This window comes from Lipotes vexillifer, unplaced genomic scaffold, assembly GCF_000442215.2.
Source record: "Lipotes vexillifer unplaced genomic scaffold, Lipotes_vexillifer_v1.1 scaffold1306, whole genome shotgun sequence".
Lineage (NCBI taxonomy): Eukaryota > Metazoa > Chordata > Mammalia > Artiodactyla > Lipotidae > Lipotes > Lipotes vexillifer.
Window position 1 is genome coordinate 250,261 of NW_006786512.1, and position 24,933 is coordinate 275,193.

General features: G+C 38.7%; 1 protein-coding gene across 1 annotated transcript in view; it reads left to right on the forward strand.

The window, feature by feature from the left end:
• METAP1D (methionyl aminopeptidase type 1D, mitochondrial) overlaps positions 1-24,933 on the forward strand; it is a 79,266-nt gene that overhangs the window by 41,755 nt on the left and 12,578 nt on the right. The window contains 4 exon segments of the mRNA XM_007458837.1: positions 20,027-20,184; positions 21,978-22,127; positions 23,758-23,906; positions 24,461-24,503. Coding sequence (XP_007458899.1) covers positions 20,027-20,184; positions 21,978-22,127; positions 23,758-23,906; positions 24,461-24,503 — 500 coding nt within the window.

The following is a 24,933-nucleotide window of genomic DNA, read 5'->3' on the forward strand; positions in this document are numbered from 1 at the left end:
TTTCTGGGCATTAATGTCCACTTGCTAAATTTCTTTTTTTTTCTTTTTTTTTTTTTTTGCGGTACGCGGGCCTCTCACTGTTGTGGCCTCTCCCGTTGCGGAGCACAGGCTCCGGACACGCAGGCTCAGCGGCCATGGCTCACGGGCCCAGCCGCTCCACAGCATGTGGGATCTTCCTGGACCGGGGCACGAACCCGTGTCCCCTGCATCGGCAGGCAGACTCTCAACCACTGTGCCACCAGGGAAGCGCCACTTGCTAAATTTCATCTTCCTACCTAACCGCTACTGTTCTGGAGACCAGAGGGAAAAAATAATATAGCTTTAAAAAAGGAGAGAGCATTTATGTACCTTTTTCATTCAAAGTGATACTATACCTGTAATGAATGATAGCTCAACTTCTTGATTGTTATGTGCCAGGTGCCATAATGATAAATACTTAATATGTATGAACTTATTTAATCCTCACAATTTTTAAAATTTTCCCTTTTTATTAACAGATAGAGAAACTGAGGCACAGAATGATTAAGTAACTTGCTGAAGGTTGGCAGCTAGTAAACCTTAGAGCCAGAACTGAAGTTAGACAATCCAGCTCCCCTGGCTCCATCTAAGTTATTATTAACCAGACCTCCTGCCCATATTGGTGAACTCCAGTTAGAGTGACAGTAGTCCCACAGAGCCACCATGTTTCCTCCCAAGGTGGCTGTACTGGGGCTTGAGGTGTTCATTCTGGTGCTAAGGGTCAGGGAAGTGGGGTTGCTTGAACTTCAAAACAGACTTGCTTCCTTTCACTTGCTCTAGATGTTGGAAGAAGCTGAAGCAGCATGAGGATCCTAGCTCTGGGGCTGGTACAGGTTTTATGAGAAGGAATGAGACTTGGCCTCCTCTCCTCTCGAGCATTTACAGGGCCATTCAGCCTCCATCCCCTTTCCAGTGGGAGATGGAGAGGAAGAGGCTGAGAATGGGAGGTAGAAGGCCATAGAGAGGACATTTCACTTTCCCTCCTTGCCCATGTAGAACATGTTTTCCTCTAGAAACCACACTGTAAATGGCAGCAACATTCCCAGAAAATCCATAATGTAGCTAAAATATCAGGTGTTTGCAGCCGAACTGTTTCCTAGCTTTTTCTTTTCGTTGCAAATGTGTAGTATTTCAGGTATATTATGGGCAAATGGGCTAGCCTAGAACTTAGACACATTGTTTATGTAGGAAAATGCTTTCCTAACAGCTAAGACCACATATTTATCTTGGTGTAGAACTTACTTTTTCCATAGTATGGATCACCGACTACCTGAATATCCTGCTCCAAGCAAACTGTACAACATGCATTTGTTTGATAGTAAAGTGAAGAACATCTCTAATAGGATAGGGAATCAATTTATATGGACACACTGTGATGGGGACCAAGCTTTAATAAGCTAAGATATCTTAAAATTCCAGCAATACAAATATCCATGTGCTTTTCATTTGTCGTATATGGGCTTTTATTTACCAACCTACATAGAACATTGAAACATTGATGTTGCCACCTGAACCACTTTTAGATCTTCAGATTTGTATGGCAAAAGGAATGATAATTATGATCTGCTTCAGGCTACAGGCTAGAATAATTCAAAAGGAAATGTGCATTACTAATATGGCGGAGCTCATAAATTCTCAATGTCAGTTTGCCACTTGTGGCTGAAAATTGCAGTCAGGCTGGTTGGCTAGAGGCAAAAAGACTAGAGTTACATAATATTTATGAGGTCTGAAGTTAGCGTCACCAAACCCAAATATTGCCAGCCTTTCAGATTACTCAGTGAGGTCAGCATCATCTAGTCATGGCAATGGAGTTGAGAGCAGAGTGGATTTGGTAATGATGACACATTAATTCTAGGTGTAAATTCTGTCCGTGTCAGTCCACTGCTACCCCCTTTACAGGATTTATGGCCTTCCTGTTTTATGTATTATCCCTGAAATACTTACCTGAGGGGCCCCATACCATTGTGCAAAAATCTACTTGCTGCCTAAGGTTTTATGACACAAAGGTGGAAATGGAACTTCCCTCACTGCAGTGTTTCTCCAGCACGTCCAGTGTTGAACTTCCATGAAGACTTCCTGCCTCTTGTACAGCACCATGGTGGCCAAGCTCCAGACACTTTTCAGATCCCAGCCAGCACCTTATATCACACTGTGCTCAGAAAGAGTTTGGTGTCCAAACCTGTGCCCTCTTGTGCTATAATGTACTTTAGGAGTTTTACTTGCGTAACATATGAGCAGTTAAAACTCAACCCCAGGTTTACTCCAAAGAAGCACGCGTGGCTGTAAACTGCAAATTAGAAATGTGTGAATAACTCTGCAGTTTCTACCATCATGAAGCATCGGTCCTGGGGCTGTTCCTAACAGGAGCAATTGCAGATCAATGCTCATTTTAAATACTTTGTTTTTTCATGTGTAAACAGCATGCTAGATTTAGAATAACTCTTCTATTTCCTACACTTTTTGAATTCTTTTCTTTTATTTTATTTTTGGCTGCGTTGGGTCTTCGTTGCTGCGCACGGGCTTTTCTCTAGTTGCGGTGAGCAGGGGCTGCTCTTTGTTGAGGTGCGCCTTAACAATGAGGTTTCTCATTGCGGTGGCTTCTCTTGTTGTGGAGCACAGGCTCTAGGTGTGTAGGCTTCAGTAGTTGTGGCTTGTGGGCCCTAGAGCACAGGCTCAGTAGTTGTGGCTCACAGGCTTAGTTGCTCCGCGGCACGTGGGATTTTCCCGGACCAGGGCTTGAGCCCGTGTCCCCTGCCTTGGCAGGCAGATTCTTAACCACTGCACCACCAGGGAAGCCCTCTTTGAATTCTTTAGGAAAGCTATTTTTCTTTTTTAGTGCTAGACCAAATGCTCTTTAAATTTTTTATTATTGAAAATTTCAAATATAGGTAAAATTAGAGAAAACGGTATACTCCTCCATGCTATTACCTGTGGATCAGATATTTATAATGCAAAAAAGTAGTCATTTTTTTCTGCCAAATATATGTCATGGGGATTTTCCAAACTTGCAGGTGGAGTTGGAAGTAGTATTCTGAAACTCATGGAAGAGAATATGTCAGGAGAGCATTTGCTCTAAGAGAACAGTAAGGAGAGGATTTTTCCCACACACACCCTGGCCCCCCTTCTACAACTTTAAGGAATATTTGTCTTCCCAGGGGGGAGTCAAACTGAATATGAGAGGATCCTGGCAACTAGAGCTATACAGAGACCTTGGTCAGAAAGCTGGCAGATTAGTTTTAAATTTATTTTTCTTTAAAGTTCTTGATTTCTTTCACTGTTAGAAGATGAGGGGAATTTTCGTGATTGTGCTGTTTGCTCAATGCAGTCAGACCTTCTTGTGCCTACAGGCACAGTTACTCCAGGCACATACAGGCTGAATTAAGATGGAACCCTACCACTGAAAAGATTACGGTTGCCCCATCCCAACCCAGACACACAACTCAACACAAAAACAAGACTAAGCTGTAAATTTAGGTAAGTGTAGAATAATAAGTCTTAAAAAGTTCTAACTCTTTCCTCCAACCCCTCATGATTAGGTCATTGCTTTTGAGGGGGAATACTTTAAATATCAAACCTTTCCCAAAAATCTGTCCTTCTTTTTTGGTGCCTTTAATTTACTGGCACTTCCAGCACCTGTTAGCCTACCTCGTTTAACACTTCATATTTGAGAAGAGGGAGGGTAACGTTGGGGTGAGACAAGGTAGGAGGGGGTGAGTTGGCAGTGATGGAAAGGAAAGTCTAGTTAACCTCAGTCAGTCCCAACTCACTTCTTTCCAGTGGAAAAAGCATGTGAGTCTGTATGTCTGTTTGATTTTTTTTTATATATTAAGGAGCATGAAAGTATGACACTGGAATATTATATTTCAACTTTTTAAAACTTATGTTTTTTTAAAAGATAAACAATTGTTGTCCTGTATTTAGGCAGGTAATGGAAAAAACCCATTTATAATAACAACCAAGAATATAAAATATCCCAGAGTAAACAAATAATAGGGAATATACAGGGCCTATGTGAAGATATTAGATGTCTACTGAGATATAGTAAAGAAGACTGGAGTAAATGTAAGGACATCTCTTAAATAAGACAACTAAATGTTTTAGAGAGTCATAGTCTCCCTAGATTAATCTATAAATTCAATATAAGCCCACACTTTATTTTATTTTTTTAATAATATTTAATTTTATTTATTTTTGGCTGTGTTGGGTCTTTGTTGCTGCACACGGGCTTTCTCTAGTTGTGGTGAGCGGGGGCTACTCTTCGTTGCGGTGCGCGGGCTTCTTATTGCGGTGGCTTCTGTTGTTGGGAGCACCGGCTCTAGGCACGCAGGCTTCAGTGGTTGTGGCGCACGGGCTTAGTTGCTCCGCGGCATGTGGGATCTTCCCGGATCAGAGCTCGAACCCGTGTCCCCTGTATTGGCAGGTGGATTCTTAACCACTGAGCCACCAGGGAAGTCCCTAAGCCCACACTTTAAACAAAGTTGAAATGCAAATGGCAAACTGAAAAAACTTTTGAAACAATATAGTACACAAATGTTTAATGTTTCTAATTCACAGAGCACACTTAAAGTAAATTCAGTAAGAAACAGCCCACAAGGCCTAAATGGAGATTTCACAAAAGAATATAAATACATAAATAAAGAGATCTTCAACCTCAGTAGTATCTGAAGAAAAACAAGTAAAAGCGAGATACCATTTTTCATTTATCAGACTGACAAAGGTTTCAACATTAATAATAGTGGTGAGGGTGTAGGGGAATAGGCACCATTGGGAATATAAATTGCTCTTTTGTGGAGAGCAGTTTTGCAGATATGTCAGAATTTTGTATATTTTTTAACCCAATAATTCTACTTCTGGGAATTTAAGCTAAAAAAAATAATTACAAATACATGTATTTGTAAAAGGTATATTGTGCAGGGCACAAAACAGAAGAACTTGCCTAAATGCTCATCATCAGTTAAATAAAGTGCTATGTTACCCATCCATATAAAGGAATACTATGAAACCAGTAACCCAGGAGGATAAAAAGTATCATGTAGATCTATAGTTTTTGTTAAAGACAGGTATCTTGGGGTTCCCTGGTGGCGCAGGGGTTGGGAATGTGCCTGCCAATGCAGGGGACATGGGTTCCAGCCCCAGTCCGGGAGGATCCCACATGCCACAGAGCAACTAAGCCCATGCGCTGCAACTACTGAGCCCGCGGGCCACAACTACTGAAGCCCACGCACCCAGAAGCCCCTGCTCCGCAACAAGAGAAGCCACCGCAATGAGAAGCCCGCGCACCGCAATGAAGAGAAGTCCCCGCTCGCCGCAACCAGAGAAAGCCCACATGCAGCAACAAAGACCCAACGCAGTAAAAAATAAAATAAATTAAATTAATTAATTAAAAAAAAAAAGACAGGAAACTTCTGTATACTGTGGAGAGAAATTACTAGCTTTCAGAATAGCAGTTTATAAAACTACATGTACAAACAATATTTATAAAATATAAATTAATATACTATTAAAAATATCATAAAAATATATTAATGGGTACATAGTGGAATGGTCTAAAGTGTGTTTGCTGAATGTTAACAGTGATCATTTGAGGAAGCTCTTTACCATTTTTTACTTTATACTATTTACGCTTTCTCAGTATTGTTTTAAAGATGTTTAATACCATGCATATACCATTTTCATAATCAGAAAAAAAAAAGTAGGCTTCCCATGAACTCCAGCTCATTCTGTGTGGTTTCAGGCAAGGACAGAGCACATCCACTTGGGAGGATGACCCTTGTGAAGTGAGTTCAGAAGGAGAAAGCTAATGCTGAACACTGTCTTCTTCACAGCTGCCAAAGACCCACTGAAGAGCTTCCGGTGGGAGGGAAGCGATTGCATGTGGCTTCCATACTTTTATTTGAAAGCACCTAATTCATATGGAACAAAGTGGTAGGATGGTTGTCCAGGATGGTCTTCCAGCATATTGCCTAGCCATGTAGACCAGAACATCCCTCGGTCAGACTCAGTGGAGAGGTCAGTCATGACAATGAAGGGAAGAGGAAACTGGAGTTGCTGTTCATGGGTTCACATCTGTCTCTCCCCATGTTCCTTATCAGATTCTTTCTTTTGATAAAGCTGGAACAAGATGATTTGCAGCTATTTCTAAAGGCCAGTTCTGCTTTTTCTTTTTCTCCTTCTCTCCTTCACTTCCTAGGAGCCATCAGCGGGTGAAGACATGATGGTTGTCCAAAGTGAGTGCTGTGTCCTCATCCATGCTGTGGTATATTTGTATAGATACCATTTGCCTGATCATACCCTTGGGGCCCTGTCTCATTTACAGCTGGGCTCCCCAAATTTTATTCTTTCTTCTCAAATGAAAAAGTTTTCATAGATTTCCATCTAATGCTTTTTCTTTTTTTAACTACAGTTTGGTATCTCAGAAATCTGTCCCTGTGGGTGTTCACTTAGATTCTGAAAACAGAGCTAGGGTCTTGAAGTGGTTTCCGAGTAAATAATGAATCATGTGTTCAAAGTCTGTAACTCTTCCTTCTCCTTAACCACATCCTAGATAACCCGCCAATGGTGAGTGTCATTTGTGTGAATAGATTCTCCAGTTTTAGTTTTCAAGGCCATATTTTAAATTCTAGCTGTCTGAATGATTAATGTGACTAGGAAAATACTGCTGACCCATTTAAATCATGTCAAGCAACATCCATTGCTCATCTACATAATGAAATACACACTAAACATTACATCTTAAGTGTGGGAGCCAGTGAACTACAAAATAATGTTTCACTCCTGTAGCTTAAGAAATAAAACAGAAGACATTAGGACTAACTGTAGCATTAAATATTAAACTATTCAAATGGTAATTGTCAGTGAAAATCACCTATAAACTGAAACAGCTGATAGCATTACTGCTTCAGTAGCTAATTAGAAGGCGGGTAGTTACACGCAACAGTGTGAGTTTAAGAAAAGTCTTTATGTCAAAGCATGTTTTAATATTATTTGACTATTATGAGATTTATTGTATACAGCTGAGTTTCAATTGTTAATCAGTGGTTGTGAAAATAGTTTGCTGAAAAATTGAAAAAATTGTTTGATATTTTTATCATGGTTTCATTAAATTGGGCTATGAATAATTTTAAAGACAGCTGACTTATAGTTGAAACTATTTTGATCAATGATCAGATAACAAAGATAAGCTTTGACTACTTTTGAAATATTTAAATTTTGTAAGGACATCAGTTTGCATAGTGTTTAAGTAAGTGCAAATTTTAAAGGCACTCAATTTAGGCTATCATGTTACCATGGTTACACCTTTGCACGTTATTTTGTGTATCTCATGTAAATAGACCTGTGAGTCACTGATAATTATTTGGTTTTTTTTTTCGTTCTTTTGGTAGTTCTGTGCTTAGCTGAATTTAATACAGTTCACACGGCTTGCTTTGGTTTTTATATTTTAGTGTTTGTGATTGACAGCGATTGAGCATTTCTTATGGAGTGCTTGCCTTTTTTGTCATAAATGATGTATGTTGGTAGTGCTTGAAATATAAATAAGTTCTTGTATTACTGTTTAATAAACAGGAATTTTTATGCAAAGGAGACTTCTTGGTACATTTAAACAATAAGATTCGGTGAGCTCTAGAATATTTCTATTAAATAGTCAAACAAATGTGTTTAAACTCTTATAAACTAAGTTACTGAGGTTACCAAGGACAACGTAACAGTTTATGGCTAAGCATAACATTGACTGAACACTATTTAATAACAGAATAAAAATAACATTCTGCTGTCTCAAAATTATTTGCGGTAAGGAGCTTTACAGGGGATGTGTTCACTGCCAAGTAGAATCTTTCTAAAACATAGTTCTCTCATCCTACCCTTTGCACAAATATAAAATCGCTTCTATATACTAATGTGTTTGGAAGGATATGATTCTTGAATAAAGCTGGGATCGTTTATGCTTCTAAATGGAAGAAGAGATTTTCCTTAGACTTTACCATCAGCTTTCTAGCAAGGCCCCATCAAGAACTCTCAGAAAAATGTCAAAATTAGGCTGTACATGATTCATCCTACTGAATTTAAGCCTTCTCTCAATACACTACAATCATGAGATGCCGTCTGGTTTATAAAGTGTTTATACATCTGCAGTCTCATTTGATGGTCAGGGTGGTCCTGTGATAAAGGCAGGAGAGGACCAGTGCTTTGGATAGCATGGTTTTTAAGTAGCAGTTCTGGGACCCAACCTAGGATCTCATGAATATTTTGTGAAGTACTTACTTTGTGAATTATCCAAAACACATTTTGACGTTCAGACTGGTTTCTACCTACTGATCAGTCCATTTTAGAGTGACCTTCTCCCATACATAGTCAGGCAACCAGTGATCATAATTACCATTTATCGAGTGCTTACCTTGTGCCACTCTCCATACCTCATGTCATAGAGTTATCATAGCAACCCTGTGAAGAAAGTATTGTTATTCCTGTTAACGGATGAGCAAACTAAGGCTTAGAGAATTTAACTAACTTTTCCAAGTAAACCAACTAATGCTCAGAGAAGGGAAAACAATTTAAACAAGAACTCAAGTAAATATAATTAGGCACACCTTTCAGAGGAAAATCCCATGGCACATTCACAAGCAAAATATAAAGTGTTTGAAATTCTACTATTTATTTTTACCTCCAAATGGGCTATGTTTTATCTTGGCATTTTTGTTTTTGTTTTATAACACTCTGGTAGACCTGTAGTTCAAAAAGTGTTCACATTAGACAATAGCATGCTTCAGATATTGTACACATTAAATATTTCAGGACTGTGGCTCTACTGAAGACTTTAATCTAAAAATGAGATGATGAATTTTTCATTCCACCAAGTGTGAATGACCTTGGTCAGCTACGGATTTCAAGTAATATTGTGTTTTCAGCTATGAGAGGCAGCCTGCTTTATACAGGTAAAGAGTACACATTTGGGTAGTGGTGGCAGTGGTTTTCATTTTTAATCTTTAGTACAGAAAATAATGATTTTATAGCTGAGCATCCATATCTGAAAAAAAAAATACAAGAGCCAATTTGTAAGCAGGCTTCTGTGGGACTCCCCTTTTAAGCCTGTACCATTTTAATACATTGTACTTTTTGCATTAATTCTTAAAGCAATGGAGCTGTTATTTCTTCATGTGGTTAACTAAGGCTACATAGTTGAGTTAAATATAAAGTTATTTGTGGCAACATAACTACATCACTTCAAAAAGCTACCTTCAGATAATTTGGAATTTTTTTTCTTTTGCTAAAGAGGCTACTGTGTATTTTCTCTTTATTTTTTGTGAAAATGACTCCTTGATGAGTGATCCTGGCTTCTATTGTCTTGAATCTGTGTAATCTCAACTGCAGAAGCTGAAAATATATTGTTTTCCTGGAGCTTAGCTTTCTTATTTTCGGTTGTGATTATTGACCTACCTAACTACCTACCACTTCTATTGCCTGGTTACAGGGCAGAACTCCCACGATTGTCAAAATACCACGGTAGGATTTATATTCAAATGGTTTCTTTTTGTTCCATGCCTTTCACTTGGAGCTGTACAGTGAAAGCGTTCTCAGGAAAATATTAAGATTTTTTTGGGGTTTTGTAGGGGTTTTTTGGTAATGATACTGTAGTTTGGGTCAAAGCTCTGAGCTATTTTATACCAATTATTTGCATAAATAACTTTAAAGGGATCATAAAAAAAAAAAGAAATGCATCCAACAATATAACTAGAGCATGTTGCATATAGAATTCAGCTGACCCTGTTGTGAGAGGAAGATTAAAATTACAGTCTTTTCAAAGACTTTAGTACAATTGAAAAATATTCATACTAAAGCTGTGCCTTTGATCATAAATTATAAGTCCCAACATCTTCTATTACTGGATATTTTTATCCAAATAACTAATATTTTGAGTAGTATTTTACATGACAGTAGTATTTAAGAATAGTCTTTTTTAAAGAATTAAAGAAGGACTTTCTTATTATGTCAGTTTTTTGTAAACTCATGATACTTTTATACAGACTTTCTCTAAAATTGAATTCCATGTGTTATTTCTGTGAAACTGCTCTTTCTGATGCTTACTTGTGTGCTTTAATATAAAATTTTTTCTATGTTTTCCTCTTCTTTAACCCAAGTATGTGAGGTAATAGGAATGTTTTTTTGAGAGACTTTGGAAGGTTGAAGTTTGCCAGATGTTCTGTGCTAACCTCGAAGTGTGCATTCTCTGGGTATCAGGACTGTGTGAAATTCTTTCCTGTTACTTTGACAGAATGAATGTTTGCTTTTGGGTCATTTTGGTGTCGTACTTCTACTCTGATCAGAGCTTGACTTTTATTCTGTATTTAAATGATACTACGGCATCCAGAAAATCTGGCAAAGAAAATGATATTTTGATGACATTTTTCACAGGGCTCAACTGGAATGAATTATTACATTTTAACCACAGCCCTAATAAACAGCTTCTTTATTTCCTGTGAAAGGGTACAATATTTCTTTGTCCAAGAAGTTGCCTGAGTATATGTATTGTTGAAGTGCTAAAAAGCTGCTTTTCTCTAAACTTTAGCTGAGACACAATGGGATTTTCTAAGCATATACTATTTCAGTGTGACTCAATATTTTATGATTATAAAGAGGAATTTAAATTCAAATTTTGAACTAAACATTTTTCATCTTAAATGGAGAAATTTCATACAGTAGTCCTACTTCCTTTTACAGATTAATCATTTCTGTGTAACTTCCACTTATCCACCAAATGATCTGCTTTTAGATTTAGATTTTGTGTTCTTACTATAATCTTTGACACTCCTCCCCCAGCTATGATTGGGCCGGCCTAAAGGAACTCTTTTCTAGGTTCACAAACATGAGTCTACTTTATTAAATAGGTATGTTTATTGATCTGTGTTTCTAGAATAGGTTGGGTTGTTTTTGTCACCCAAGAAGAGGGGAATGCTTTTTGTTTAAATCACAGATCCCTAGGTGCTAGTGATATAAATTAATGAATAATAACATATTATCCAATTAGCTTTTGTTAAGAAGCAAAATGAAGTGTTTTTCCTAAGCCCATTTCTGAACTTGTGATTGACATTATACTCTATCAGTTGCTATTGATACATTTTGTTAAAAAGGAAAAGGGATGTAGCACTGAGCCAACTTCCTGATGGAGCCTTGGGGAAGGTCATGTTTTGCCATGACCTGGGCATCATTCTTGAATGTTGTTATTATTGGTAGGGGGTGCCCTCAGGCCGCCACCCTTCCTCTTCCCAGAAGTGCTCTATGGCTGGCTTTCCAGCTCATCTTCTTTAGAACCAGGACCCCCAGGCTCTGGTTTATAGGCTTGATGATGAGTTACATCCACAGCCTCATATGTGTGGTGAAGACTACTATCTCACCTTCCTCTGACTTCTTAGTGTTATTAGTTGTAGTGGCCCAATTCTAATATAAGTATGATAAAGTCTCATAGAAATTGCAAACTTAGAGCTTTGAGCAACTAGGACAAATTTTTATGTTTCAGCATAAAAGTGACTCGTGATTTTGTGTCACTTCAAATACTTTACACATTTCTTTTTTTTTATTTCTGTGGAATCTTTGTTACTCTTTTAGCATTCTTAGCTATAAATAACTTCAAGGACAACCCTGTTGGATGTCGAGTAGAATCTTTATTTCAGATAAGTGTTTATGCCAGCGTACTTTAGACTTGACTATGTGCTTTATTTTGAGCATTAAAGAAAATGATCTGTTTTCCAACACCTGCACAACAATTGGCCTGTATCCTCTTGAGAAATGTTGTTTAATAAACACTGTAGCTTTATTGTCCAGAGGCTGTTGCCAGATGCTGTTGCCAAATGCTGTTAATTAAGAAAAAAAAAAAAGAGGTTTTTTTTACAGGTTTGTGAAACAGACCCACTCTTCTCCTTGTGATGGCATCTTAGCTTGAAATCCAGGAAGTGATGGTGTATGGTGTCCATATCCATGATTTTCTGAATTGGAGAAAAAGTGTGGAAAGCATCTGGGGAAAAGGAGGCTCTTTACCAGCTTGTTTCCTGTAAGCTCAATTGGAAGACCTTGTCCGTGCAAATAGATTTCAAAATAGAGCCTCTGCCCTTTGACTGTCTCCATAATTACATGGCTTGCTCTGTATTTTATTTGGCAGTCAGAGCAGTTAACCCCTGGAAGGAAGGGGCTGATGGCATGGGCAGCTTAGCTCCCCAGACATGTCCGTGGGAATGAATAAAGCACTGTTTGGAGAAGCTCATAGCTAAAAACACACCAGAACTCAACCAAAACTTTTAAAAAACAAGTTTAATAATGTCTGTTATGATTGGTTTAAAAACTTACTTTGTCCTTATTGTGTAGGTTGTAGAGAGGTATTAATTGTTTTTTTAAAAATGGGAGTTGGGGGAGTTACTTGTTGCTTTGATGTAATCAACATCTGTCAACAGAATGAATTTGCTTTTGTTTAGTTCCAAGGGCCCTTGTCCTTAAGCTTTGCGCAGTCAGTATCTGCTTCAGCCTGGGGCACTCCTCCAGCTGTTTTGGGGTTTTTTCCTTCTTTTTCCTCTCCTTATTCTTCAACAGATGCACAGGTTATTTCTTGTGAAATGTGAGCTTCTCTTCTGCGTTATAGTCTCCTTGATATGGGAAGGAACTTTCTTTCTCATTTACTCTTAAAACATGTACCTCTTACTACTAGATTATAAAAATCAATGGGAGTTACAGAGAGTGAGGCAGACTATTTAATTTTCCTTTCACGACAATTTGTGCAAGTTATCAAACCTATCAAGCGGACAGTCAATGTTTTAGGTCAGGAAATATGAGACATGGCTGCATTCGCCGTGCTGTAAGAGCCTGTGCTCCTACCCTGGGTAATTGGTTGGAGTTCATGAACTGTGATCTTTCTGCGGTTCTAAATCAGCACCTTGAAAATGTATTTCTGTGGTACAGTCCCTCCTGAGCCTACTGTAGGAAGCAATATTTCTAAACAGTTAAAAATATCTTGAATTGCTGTCACAAGTTGCTTTTTTTTTAGAGTTAATGTATTATTTTAGCAAATCCTTTGATTTAAAATTAAAATCATCAATGAGTGTAAGAGCCATATTTGAAAATGAATTAGCAAAACGTTGTTTTCTCTTAGTAATCATAAATCATTTAAATCTGGCAGGCATTCCTCCCTTCATCCAAAATAATTGCCTCCATTTGTAAAATCAATTAGATGTTGATATGCTATAAATAATAGTTTTGTTACTAGACTTTGACATTTGCTGATCATTATGAAAAAATACATTCAGCAAGACATTTTACAGGGTGTCTTTTAAATTACATATTATCTCTGGTTGACATTGTTGGCTAATGTAAAGTGATACAGGCTACTTTATTGTGTTGTTTTCTACCCAGATACTTGAAGCCTCTGAAACATACCATAACTGAGGATTGATGGCACTCTGGAGGGTGAAAGTGCTTCCCTGGAAACGTACAGTGAAACAGAGGTGTTGGTAGCCCACACTTGAGTACAAATGTACTTTGTTCAGTTTTACAACTGCTTAAGATAATAAGCATTAATAGGCATTTTAAATGTCTCTTTGGAAGTTCATTCAGAACTCTCTCTTAAAAATACTTGTTGACCAAAAGAAAACTTGCATTTCCGAGGGTAAAATCGGCTTAATTAAGGGTCATTAGTAGAGGTGCACATAAAAACCCAGGGCTCAGTGGGTGAAATGGAAGCTTTTCATTATGTGGTATAGAATGCACGTGCAGATAACAATTAAAATGAACCCTGAGTAAGAGGCCAGTGAATATAGGGCATGTCATGTGCAGCAATATTAGTTATTTTAAATGCATTCTTCCCCAATCATACTTGAATTCTGTAGTCCCACCTTTCAGACTTAATCTGTAAAGGGAAATAAAATGCAGCTTTTAGGAATTGATGTTATTACCGAATATGAAAATATTTAAAACTGTAACCTAGGTTTACATTTCAAATACAAATTTAGAATATGAAAAATGTGCTGCAGGATCCAAGGGTCATATAGCAATTTCAATAGACATTCAGGCCGCACAGCGTGCTCCTCCGTGGAAGGGAAGAAGCAGTTGCTTATAATTTTTGACATTCAGCTCAAACTAGGAGCTAATAGAATTTTTATGACACTGAAAATAAATTCTTGTTATTACCTGTGATAACAGTAAGTATTCTAGTATTCATAACTAATAACATATAGATTTACTGCCTAAGGAAACCTTATATAGAGTTTCTGTTACATAATTGACAGCAACAACACTCGCTATGATCATGTCTTTTAAGATCAAATTAGTCCAAAGCAGCTCCTTGCTGATCTGGGGCTCGCCTCTTCTGAGGTTTCTGATGATTTCCTACTGGCATCTCCTAAACTTCAGATTAGTCAACTTAACCCTTGTTTCCTAAAAATAACTTTAACAAAAGAGGGTTTGCTGTGAGTCCTGGGTGAATGACGGTGCCCAGAAGACCGAGGGGCCAGTCCTGAGGCTGATGGAAACCTGCCTGGTGTCCCTGCCTCTGATGATGGACATAATGCATCAAATTAGCTGTGTAACATTGACAGTAGCAAGTTGGAAGTTACATGTAGTTATTAGAAGGTATCAGCAGTTCTTCTATTTAGTTATTTTTTGAATTGAAATATAACAGATGTATAACATATGTGTTCATTTTGGATGTACAAAGCAGTGCTTTTACAAAGAAAGGAAATATATAGGAAATTCAACAAACCTTTTCTAGAGTGATCTATAGCAGATAATGTAGTTTGTGACCCTGAGTATAATTGGGATGGGGGATTTTAACTTTACTCCCTCTGCATTTAGAAAATTTGTTAATTGCTATTTATGAATTACACTATGATAAGCAAAGTTGAGGATCTCCCCCCCCGCATTTTTTGTCATGTTAATTGGAGAGCCATTATCTTCTAAAGGCACATATTGATGTAAGACCATTTCTTCGTTTCACCTGTGAAAACACTAAATTTTTTTTTTTCCTGGTTTGTAATGAATAGTTAGTAGAATAAACACGGTATGGTACCTTATTATCCTGTTACTTTGTGACAACATTTATAGGGTGTCTTTTATCAGATTGAAAGAAAAGATTTTGCTTCCAATAAAAATGTATCTTATGAAAGTGGAGTTGCTAAGAACACTGCAAAACCATAATTGTCAACAGACTGGATATGTTCAGGCTGTGTTCCCAATGTTTAAGTCATGTGTGGAGGTGCTTGCCTCTTTCTGGCAGTGAGCCCATTATTTAGCAGAACAGGTATGTTGGCAGCACTGTTCATTCTAGCAGTGAATGTCTCAGAAACCTCATTCAGATCTCCTAGTAGAGACCTGATGACTTCATGCATTGAGTTTAAGAACATTGGAAAGATTCCCCCTGTAATGACTCTGTACTTGAACTTGATAATACTGATAAAAATGACCTCTCTTTCATGTTATCAGCTGCATTGAAAAAAATCTACATGAGTCCTAAAATTGATCAGACTCTACATCGTCCCATTGCCTGGGACATAGCATGACAGTCAGAAGCTGCTGAATGAAGGCACACATGTCAGAGCTGAAAGAGACCTCAGGGACTTCCCTGGTGGCGCAGTGGTTAAGAATCCGCCTGCCAATGCAGGGGACGGGTTCGAGCCCTGGTCCGGGAAGATCCCACATGCCGTGGAGCAACTAACCCCGTGCACCACGACTACTGAGCCTGCGCTCTAGAGCCCACGAGGCACAACTACTGAAGCCCGTGTGCCTAGAGCCTGTGCTCCGCAACAAGAGAAGCCACCGCAATGAGAAGCCCGCACACCGCAACCAAGAGTAGCGCCAGCTCACTGCAACTAGAGAAAGCCCGTGCACAGCAACAAAGACCCAACGCAGCCAAAAATAAATAAATAAATTTATATTAAAAAAAATAGACCTCAAAGATTATGAAGTTCACTCCCTCATTTTACTAAACCTTCTGTAGCAGTGGATAGTGTCTGTGAAGTGCTCAGCACAGAGGTTGGCACCAGTAGGCTCTCAGCCAGTGTTCACTGCTGTTGTTACTGCCCGAGGTCACACAGTTAGCTCCTGGCAGGACCAGGAGCAGAACCTCTAGCTCCAATGCGGTGTCATTCGGGCCCATTTTTCATCAGGAATATCACCATCTGATATAATCGAATGTATTTGTTTGCTTCTTGTCTGTGTCGCACCACGGAATATGAGCTCCCAGAGGCAGGGACTTTGTCACCTGGTTCACCTCATGTCCAAAGCATGGCATGTAGGAGGAGCTCAGTTAAGTAATTGTCAAATAAAAGAATAAGTAAATTTCGAGGCCCACAGGTAAACATGTTGAGTGTTGAGAAGGGAAAGGAAAAGACATTAACATTTATGGGGTGCCTACTTTTTTTTTTTTTTTTGGCCACACCACGTGTCTTGCAGGACAAGGGATTGAACCCAGGCCATGGCAGTGAAAGCCTGGAATCCTAACCACTAGGCCACCAGGGAACTCCCCCATGGAGCGCCTACTTTTAAAAGATCGTTTAGGGATATGTGTTATCTCAGCTAATGTTCACAACAACCTGGTGGTGAGGAAAGCACTACTATTCCCATGTAATGGTGAAGAAAGTGGGGCTCAGAAGTTTTGGTAATTCAGATCGGACTTCAAAGCTCGTGTTATTTTCACTACCACAGTGCCTCCCAGTTAAATCAGTTCTAAGACTTTTCATGAAAAATACCTTCATTCTGAATGTTGGCTGGTTCCATGATGTTTATTTTTTTTCATGATTAAAAAAAAATTTCTTTGAAATTGAATCCCTGAAAAAACACATGCTATAGCAAAGCATACCAGCTACTAGAGCCTGTGCACACTGTTGAAAGGCAGCTTGGAGCGGCAGACACAGCCCTGGATTTGGACTTCGAGGACTCTAGCTGGGGCCACCAGAGGTGTGAGCCTTTGTTCCTTATCCATAAAATAGTGACATCAACAGCTGCCCGCCTCCCTAACAGCACTGGTAAGACTTAATGAGTGTGGAGCACCTAGCACTGTGCTTAATTAAAGAAACTGGCCATTAAGTGTTAACCACTATTATTGTTTTCTATTTCTATTAGTGTTATCGTTATTAATAGTCATCATAATACATGCTTTTCTCAGAGGGGAAACACTTGGGAGCTTGTCTTTGGTCCTACCTAGGGATGCAGTTAGGGAGCCCAGAATCATGGATTGATTCCACCTGAGCCTTTCCTTGGCTTTAACTGGGACCCAGATTTTTCCATTCTGTGTCCACAGACTGCCCAGCCAAACCTCTACAGCATGTATTTGGTCAGCAAAGGGAGTTTGGCTTGAGAAAGAGGATGGATTAGGTCAACCCATCACCACTTTTGCAAAAAAAAATAATAATAGTGGTAACTTTTACTAGTTTTGTGAGGCCTTTTACATCTTCAGAGTGTGTCCTTGTGTGTTGTTAGCTCATCTTTTTCTCACGCATGGGAGAGCAATATACTTCATGAAGGCAACTGGACCTGCTTTCCCGCAGCTTTGGCACTCTGGCAGTTACTTACCTTTGTGTGCTTCCGTATCTTCAACTGTGGAATGGGTAATAACAGTTTACAGTTTACAGGGTTCTCAGGAAGATTAATGAGCTACCATATGTAAAGGGCCTAGCATACTAATTGACGCACAATAAGTTCTCAGTATTAGAAGCTATAGTGAAGCCCAGGGTTTCTTTCTCATTTTACTTTTCAAGTATTCTTGAAGGAACTACCATTTTTTGGGCATCTACTAAATGCAGGGCACTTTCACAGACTTTATTCCAATTAATTCTCACTTGAGACTCAAAACAAGACACTTGCTCAGGGCCACACAGCTACCAAGTAGTAGAGCTGAGACAGAAGTCCAGGCTTCTGCTTTCCAACCATCTGCTTTTACTAGGAAACTACCCTGCCCCTCATAGACAGTTAACATCCTGGGGCTGGTGGTGCTGTCTTTAGGGAAATGTTGTACTTTACAAGCTTTAGGGAATATGTACCTGCCTCTATCAAGCAACGTTTTTTTTTTTTTTAAAGAAGTGATATTACTGGCAGCATTTTGTCTGGTATTTGGAATTGTTTAAAATAATACCTGAAACACCTCTGTAAATTTGATTCAACAATGTTACTTTCAGCTTTTTGGAAGAACATAATTGAGTGAAACTTAGGACACTGAATCAATGACTATCGGGGTTTGTTTGCGTCTGTGCCTTTTTCCCATGTTTCCTTTCTCCCACTTAGAGATCTTGGGTTTTGGGGCTAATACTCACCTGCAATTTGTGTTTCCATTATGTTTCACAGCTGAAAGATTACTCTAGGCCAGTAATTCTCAGACTTTAGTGTACATGAGAATCACTCTGGTGAGGGATTGTTAAAACACAGATTGCTGACCACATCCCAGAGTCTGAGTCAGTAAATAGAGGAGGGGCCCAAGAATTTGCATCTTTTCCCCATGTGATACTAATATGCTGGTCTAGGTACCACATTTTGAGAACCAGTGCTCTAGACCGGGAGTCAACAAAATTCTTCTCTAAGGGGCAGGTAGTAAATATCTTAGGCTTTGTGAGCCATATGTTCTCTGTCACAACTACTCAACTCTGCCACTGTCACTCAAAAGCAGCCATGGCTAATTGTAAGTGAATGAGTGTAGCTATGTTCCAATAAACCTTTATTTATGGGCACTGAAATTTGAATATTATATAATTTCGCGTTACAAAATATGATTTTTTTCAACCATTTATAAATATAAAAACCATTTTTAGGTTGGGGCTATATAAAAATAGGCAGCAGGGCAGATTTGCCCTTTGGGCTGTAGTTTGCCAACCCCTGACATGCAATTATGGCATGTTGGGGATTTTTAAAACTATTGTTTTAATTATAAAAGTAATGCAAGTGAATGTTTTTAAAAGTCAATCAGTATAGAAGAAAACAGAAGGAATCAGGAAGTCTTCCTCCCCACCCCAGCCCCAATCAGATACCCCAGAAATAACCACTATTGATGAGTATCAATTTTCAGAAATTTTATAGGCATGTACAAGCCTGTATAAATGTATAAGTTCTTTCTACATGAGCTTTTTACATAAGCTCCTTTTAATGAGCTTTTAATATGTACTGCTCAGCATTTGCTATTTTCCTAACAATATATTGTGACCTCTTTCAATGTCAATACATAGAGATGATTTAGCTTATTCTCTTTAATACCTCTATAGTTTTCTGTTGTATAGATTTACCAAAATATATTTAACCAGTCCCCTATGGATGGACATTTGGATTATTTCCCATTTTTTTCTACCACAAACAGTGCTACTGTTCATCTTCAAACATCCATCATTGCATACGGTAGAGTCCTAGGAGATGAACTGCTGAGTCAAAGAATGTGTGCATTTAAAATTTTGATAGATATTTCTAAATTCCTGTTGTGGGTACTTTAGGACCCTACATTCGTTTTCTTTCAGGGTTACACCCTACAGTTTTGCTATTTAGTCTTTATCTGACTTGAGCATTCATTACAATGAATTTCAGTATAATGCCTCGCTGCACATGAACTTAACACAGAGTAGTAATCCTATCGAGGGCAAAAAGTGCAGCTGGCAATTTGTTCAGGATTCGTGAAAGGAAAATGGCTTTAAAGAACATAAAGCCACCCAAACAGTGCCCTGAATCTAGGGTCATCCTGGACATGGCTGCTTTTAAGGTACCACAGCAGAAATTGCTCTTTTTATAGACCTGGTGTTTAGCAGATGTTTCTGTATGTTTTTTACCCACTAGAATAGAGTTTTCCATTGTCAAACATTTATGTAAACATACTATTAGCTAATAAATATGCTTTGCTACTATTGTACTAGAACTCAGAATACCACTGCTTTCCTTTCTATTTAGGGCTTTTTCTTTTTTGAGCCAATAAAGGATTATAATAATGATTTAATAGACAACCATGCAACATCTTAAAATGTAGCACTAAGTTTTTTTTTACTTAAGATATGTCTATTTCTGCTTCTAGGTTGTCACAGGATTTTCTCTTCATCACTCAATCATATCTACTTACACAAGCAGTCAAGCAGTCAACAAAGAAGAAATTTCTTTTTCCGGAGACAAAGAGAGATTTCACACAGTATAGTTTTGCCGGCTGCAGTTTCTTCAGCTCATCCAGTCCCTAAGGTACTGTATTGCCTATTATGTTTTTTGCTGCTTTTTCCAGCCAAGATAAAGGTTAACTGCAGAAGCAATCAAGTGTTTTTGCACCTTTGATTTCTGAGGTGTTTGAATTATAATTTTTAAACTTGGTCTGTGATTTAAAACTGTGGTTTGGGAAGTTTTAACATCCTGCAGTTCTATAATATTCATTTTTTAAAATAAAGCACTGAGCTTATAACTGCTTAATTCACTTAGAATTTAAGTTTCTATCATTAAAATTTCCATATTAAATTTCTACCATGAAGATAAGATTATAGACAATCTGTCCATTTTTCTAAAATGCAATGTAAAGGAGGTGTGGGGATCGTTTAGGAAGAACGAGAATAGGTGAAAGAAATATAGATTTGTCACAAAAGTCACCTGCTTTCCCTCTTTTTCTGTTTTGTTTTTGTTTTTGTTTTTTTTTTGCAGTAAACCCACATTAAGTATATCATACTCCCTGAAGGTGAGTGGCCCATTTTTGTGACAAGGGCTGACAAGACAGGCCACCAGAGCCCAGAGTATGTTTCTGGCATTTCCTTAGTAGAAAAGAAACAAGAAGTCTCCAGAAAGGTGAATGTATTGTTTTAGAATTTCAGTGACAAGCCAACAGCCCTTCTGCCTGTGGTTGTAACCTGGCCAGATTGCAGAGAGAGAGGAGGCGGGGCTGTGGGTGATCGGGTGTGCTTTGTGGGTGCTGATGGTAAAGCTGTAGCGGAGAAGATGCTCACCCCGAGCTCGGCTGCTGCAGCCCAAGCAATGGCGTTACTTGTGTCAGAAAGGCCCATCTGAACACAAGAATAAGTGAAGGTCCTTAAATCCTTCATGATGCAGTTCCCAAAGTACAGAGCCCTAACCTCAGCCCTTCCAGAGATGCTGTGATGTTCATTGAATAGCGTTATCTCTCTCAGCTTCCTGTCCCCAAATGCTGTGTAGCCTTACTGGGTACTGCTCAACAAAACTTATGTAGCAGTTGCCATAAATAGTTTGTAAAGAGCTGTGCAAAACCTTGGGACTGAAAGGAGCTCTGTGTGTAAGGTAGTATTTATTTTCTGAATACTGCCCATGGATTTAAGTTAGTGGTGGAGAATGTTCTCCAAGGGTGATCAGAGTTGAACATTTTGAGTTTTAGAGGAGGGGGGAGTTTGTTTGTTTTTGACAAATGATGGAAGTGTTCAAAGTATTTTTTATGTACTTGAAAAAAAAAGAAAGGAAAAGGAAAGAGAGCTGTTTCGTTTTGTCCTCTAGTTCCTTCTTAGTTTGGGTACAGTTGCAAAGTGTAAGAGAAGTGCATATGTGATAGGCGTCCGTGAACTTGACAGTCAGCCTTTTACATATATTCATTGGGAGAGGGTGTTGTGAGCTATCCTTTGCATAAATTTATCTTTGTGTCGAGGAGATGAAAGTGCTCTTAATTAGCCATTTGGCAATTGGGAAGCTTGGTGCTATTTGTTATCAATGGCAATAGGCTTCTAACGGGTTTGGAGAAGGAAGAAAACTCCTGTTTGTTTTGACCAGAAGTCTCCTTCAGTCCAGTGTGACTCAAAGCACAGAAAGGTTAACAGACCATCCAGAGGCAGCACTAACAGGCCATGTTAAGTTCAAAAGGGCAGGGGAAGGAACTGGGGGCAGCCTGGAGGGTCTGTTGTGCTGGCTTCAGAGGTCGGTGCTCCGGCAGGAAGGGCAGAGCTCCATGAAGCAGGAGGCTGTGTCCGAAAAAATGATCCCATTGTCATGCACTGGGTTCTGATCTTCGTTTTCAATCCTTTTTCCTCAAGCACATAAAGAAGCCAGACTATGTGACGACAGGCATTGTACCCGACTGGGGAGACAGCATAGAAGTTAAGAATGAAGATCAGATTCAAGGGCTTCGTCAGGCTTGTCAGCTGGCCCGCCATGTCCTCCTCCTGGCCGGGAAGAGTTTAAAGGTGGCGTCTCACCAAGCCTCGGAAGACTTACATAAGGGGCAACAAACCCTGCTCCCCTTTTTTCCCTTTCCCTTTAACTCTTCTTTTGCGCACATCTAATTTGTTAAAATTAAGCAAAGCCTTGGGATAGGGGAAAGGGATCGTATTATTTCTGTGTTTGTTCAAAAGATAATTGAAAATACAAATTTGATGTTAAGTAGCAGAATTCTGGAGAGACTTTGAGCACAATGGGCCTATCCAAGTTGATCCATGGCAGATGGCTTTGACTTTTCCCCTCTTACTCCTGCCTATAGTTTCTGCTTTCATTCCCCACATTATTTCCGTGTGCCTGAAGAGTTGCTTTGCTTCATCCTTTGTCTCTTATTTTCTTGCATTGGCTCTGCAAAGAAAGACAGACCAGATACACTAAGCTATAGGTAATTCAGCAATGTAATTGTGTACAACTATCTTACTACAAGATTTAGGTCTTTTGGAATAATCTGAAACTGAATCTGAATCCTGCTATGTAAGGATCATAAAAGAAAATACTGTAGTTTCCAAAAGGTGGGCAGAATTTAGGAAGTGAGACTCAAAGATGAAACACTTAGTGTATCATTTGTGTAATAGACTTGTTATAGCAACACAACTAACCATAATGTGGAGATAAAATAACATAAAGAAAACTCTTGAAGAAATATGTTTTAATAAAAGATTTTGTTTTAGAATTTTGCTCATGATTTATGAATTTGTGGAGATAGTCCTCATGTGCCCACAAAACTTGATTTCAGTTTTCTTCCAGTTTGGGAGCAATTGGATACCTTCTAGTAAGGGAAAAATATTTTTTGAAAACACATTGATTTATTTAGGCATGAAAGAAATCAAGATTAGTGAACCTGAATCTCTACAAAATGTATCAGACTTAGTTTTTTAAATGATGATCCATAACCTCCATGCCATTATGGCGAAACCCATATAATGTTTCGCTGAGATAAAAAGGTGTGGTTTGACCTACTTTTCAAGCTTTGTCATCTAAATTGAAGATCCTTTTGAGAATTTATATGCTTCGGTTAGCCCAGGGCACTAACTGTTGAAGAAGAGGAAGGAATTGCCTCAGAACATATTTTTTAAACCTTCAGGCTAAAAAGGAGTCATGTCATTTAATGACTCACGAGTGATTGAAAGGATCTTAGATTTTTTTTTTTTTTTTTTTTTTTTTGCGGTACGCGGGCCTCTCACTATTGTGGCCTCTCCCGTTCCGGAGCACAGGCTCCGGACCCGCAGGCGCAGTGGCCATGGCTCACGGGCCCAGTCGCTCCGCGGCATGTGGGATCCTCCCGGACCGGGGCACGAACCCGTGTCCCCTGCATAGGCAGGCGGACTCTCAACCACTGCGCCACCAGGGAAGCCCGATCTTAGATTTTAAAATGTCCATTTCTTAATAGTCCATAACACCATCATATACCCAAACAGTTGTCAGAAAGGCACAATAGGATTTTAAGGTTAATCATAATTAATTAAAATGTTGTACCACAAGTTTATCACAGTAAATTTATACAGCCTCCTCTGGAAGTGCTGTAGCTATAGGCATAGTCAATAAATACAGGAAGTGTCTTCAACTGTCGCTCCACAATTTCTTTATTTAATATTTTAGGTTGACATGACAACTGAAGAGATAGATGCTCTTGTTCATCAGGAAATCATCAGTCATGATGCCTATCCCTCACCTCTAGGCTATGGAGGTTTTCCAAAATCTGTTTGTACCTCTGTAAACAACGTGCTTTGTCATGGTATTCCTGACAGGTATTCATTGCTTAATAACATATTGTTCCTTTGGAAACTAAAACATGAAACTAAGATCTATAACATATGTTGAAAGACACTATAGTTTAATTGAAACCTACCTGCAAACTTTTGAAGCTGATTATGGTAGAGCAACAATTTTGAAGTATTTTGCTTCTAAATGGGCATAATACCACCATTTAATGTTTGTTAAAGCAATATGTAATACAAAAAAAGTGGCTGTGCATTAAGTATTTCTTTTACCATCTTAGATTTTTAACCATCTACTATTGCTTTGGCTCTTTGTAAAATTAAGGTAACTATTAAGTATATTTTGTTGAGAATAAGTAGACTTTTTACCAGTGGCAATACATGTTCATTTAGGTATTTCTAGTAAAAATTGCTGTGACTAACATAAATTAAAGATTAAATATAGTTATTCCATTCATTCCTTCTCCACTCAGAATTATCACCGCAACTCATTTGGCTTGTGATAGTGGTCATTAGATATTTATTTTTATATTCCTTTTATTGGGATCTGTCTGTCACCATTTTTTTTCCTGTTTATGTTTCAGTCGACCTCTTCAGGATGGAGATATTATCAACATTGATGTCACGGTGAGTAAATCATATAAAAAATAGTCTTTGATCAACTTCAGAATTGCCGGTAGCAACAAGAATAAGAGTGGATTGAAAATGTGAACTGCACCGATGGAAGTGCTGTTTACTTCTAGACCCAGACACAAGCAGCTGGTTTCCTTTTTTGTCTTTAACTCTGTGTTTATTCCAAGTAAACCCAGGCCTGACTTGAATTTAGGGCTGGAATCAGATGCACTGAGATCAATGTTGGCCTAAGTGAAATGTCAACCCAATCCTGCTATGTGTCATGTTTTTGAGAAGGTGTAATTGTTATTGATCCACTGTGTAGTTAATGCAGAGCCCACAGCACTGGGCAGCTGCTGAAGCTAGATATGTATGAGATGAGCTAACGCGAAGAAAGCCAGCATTTTTCCTTCACTCTGCCAAGATTGATCTTCCTCTTCCTGCT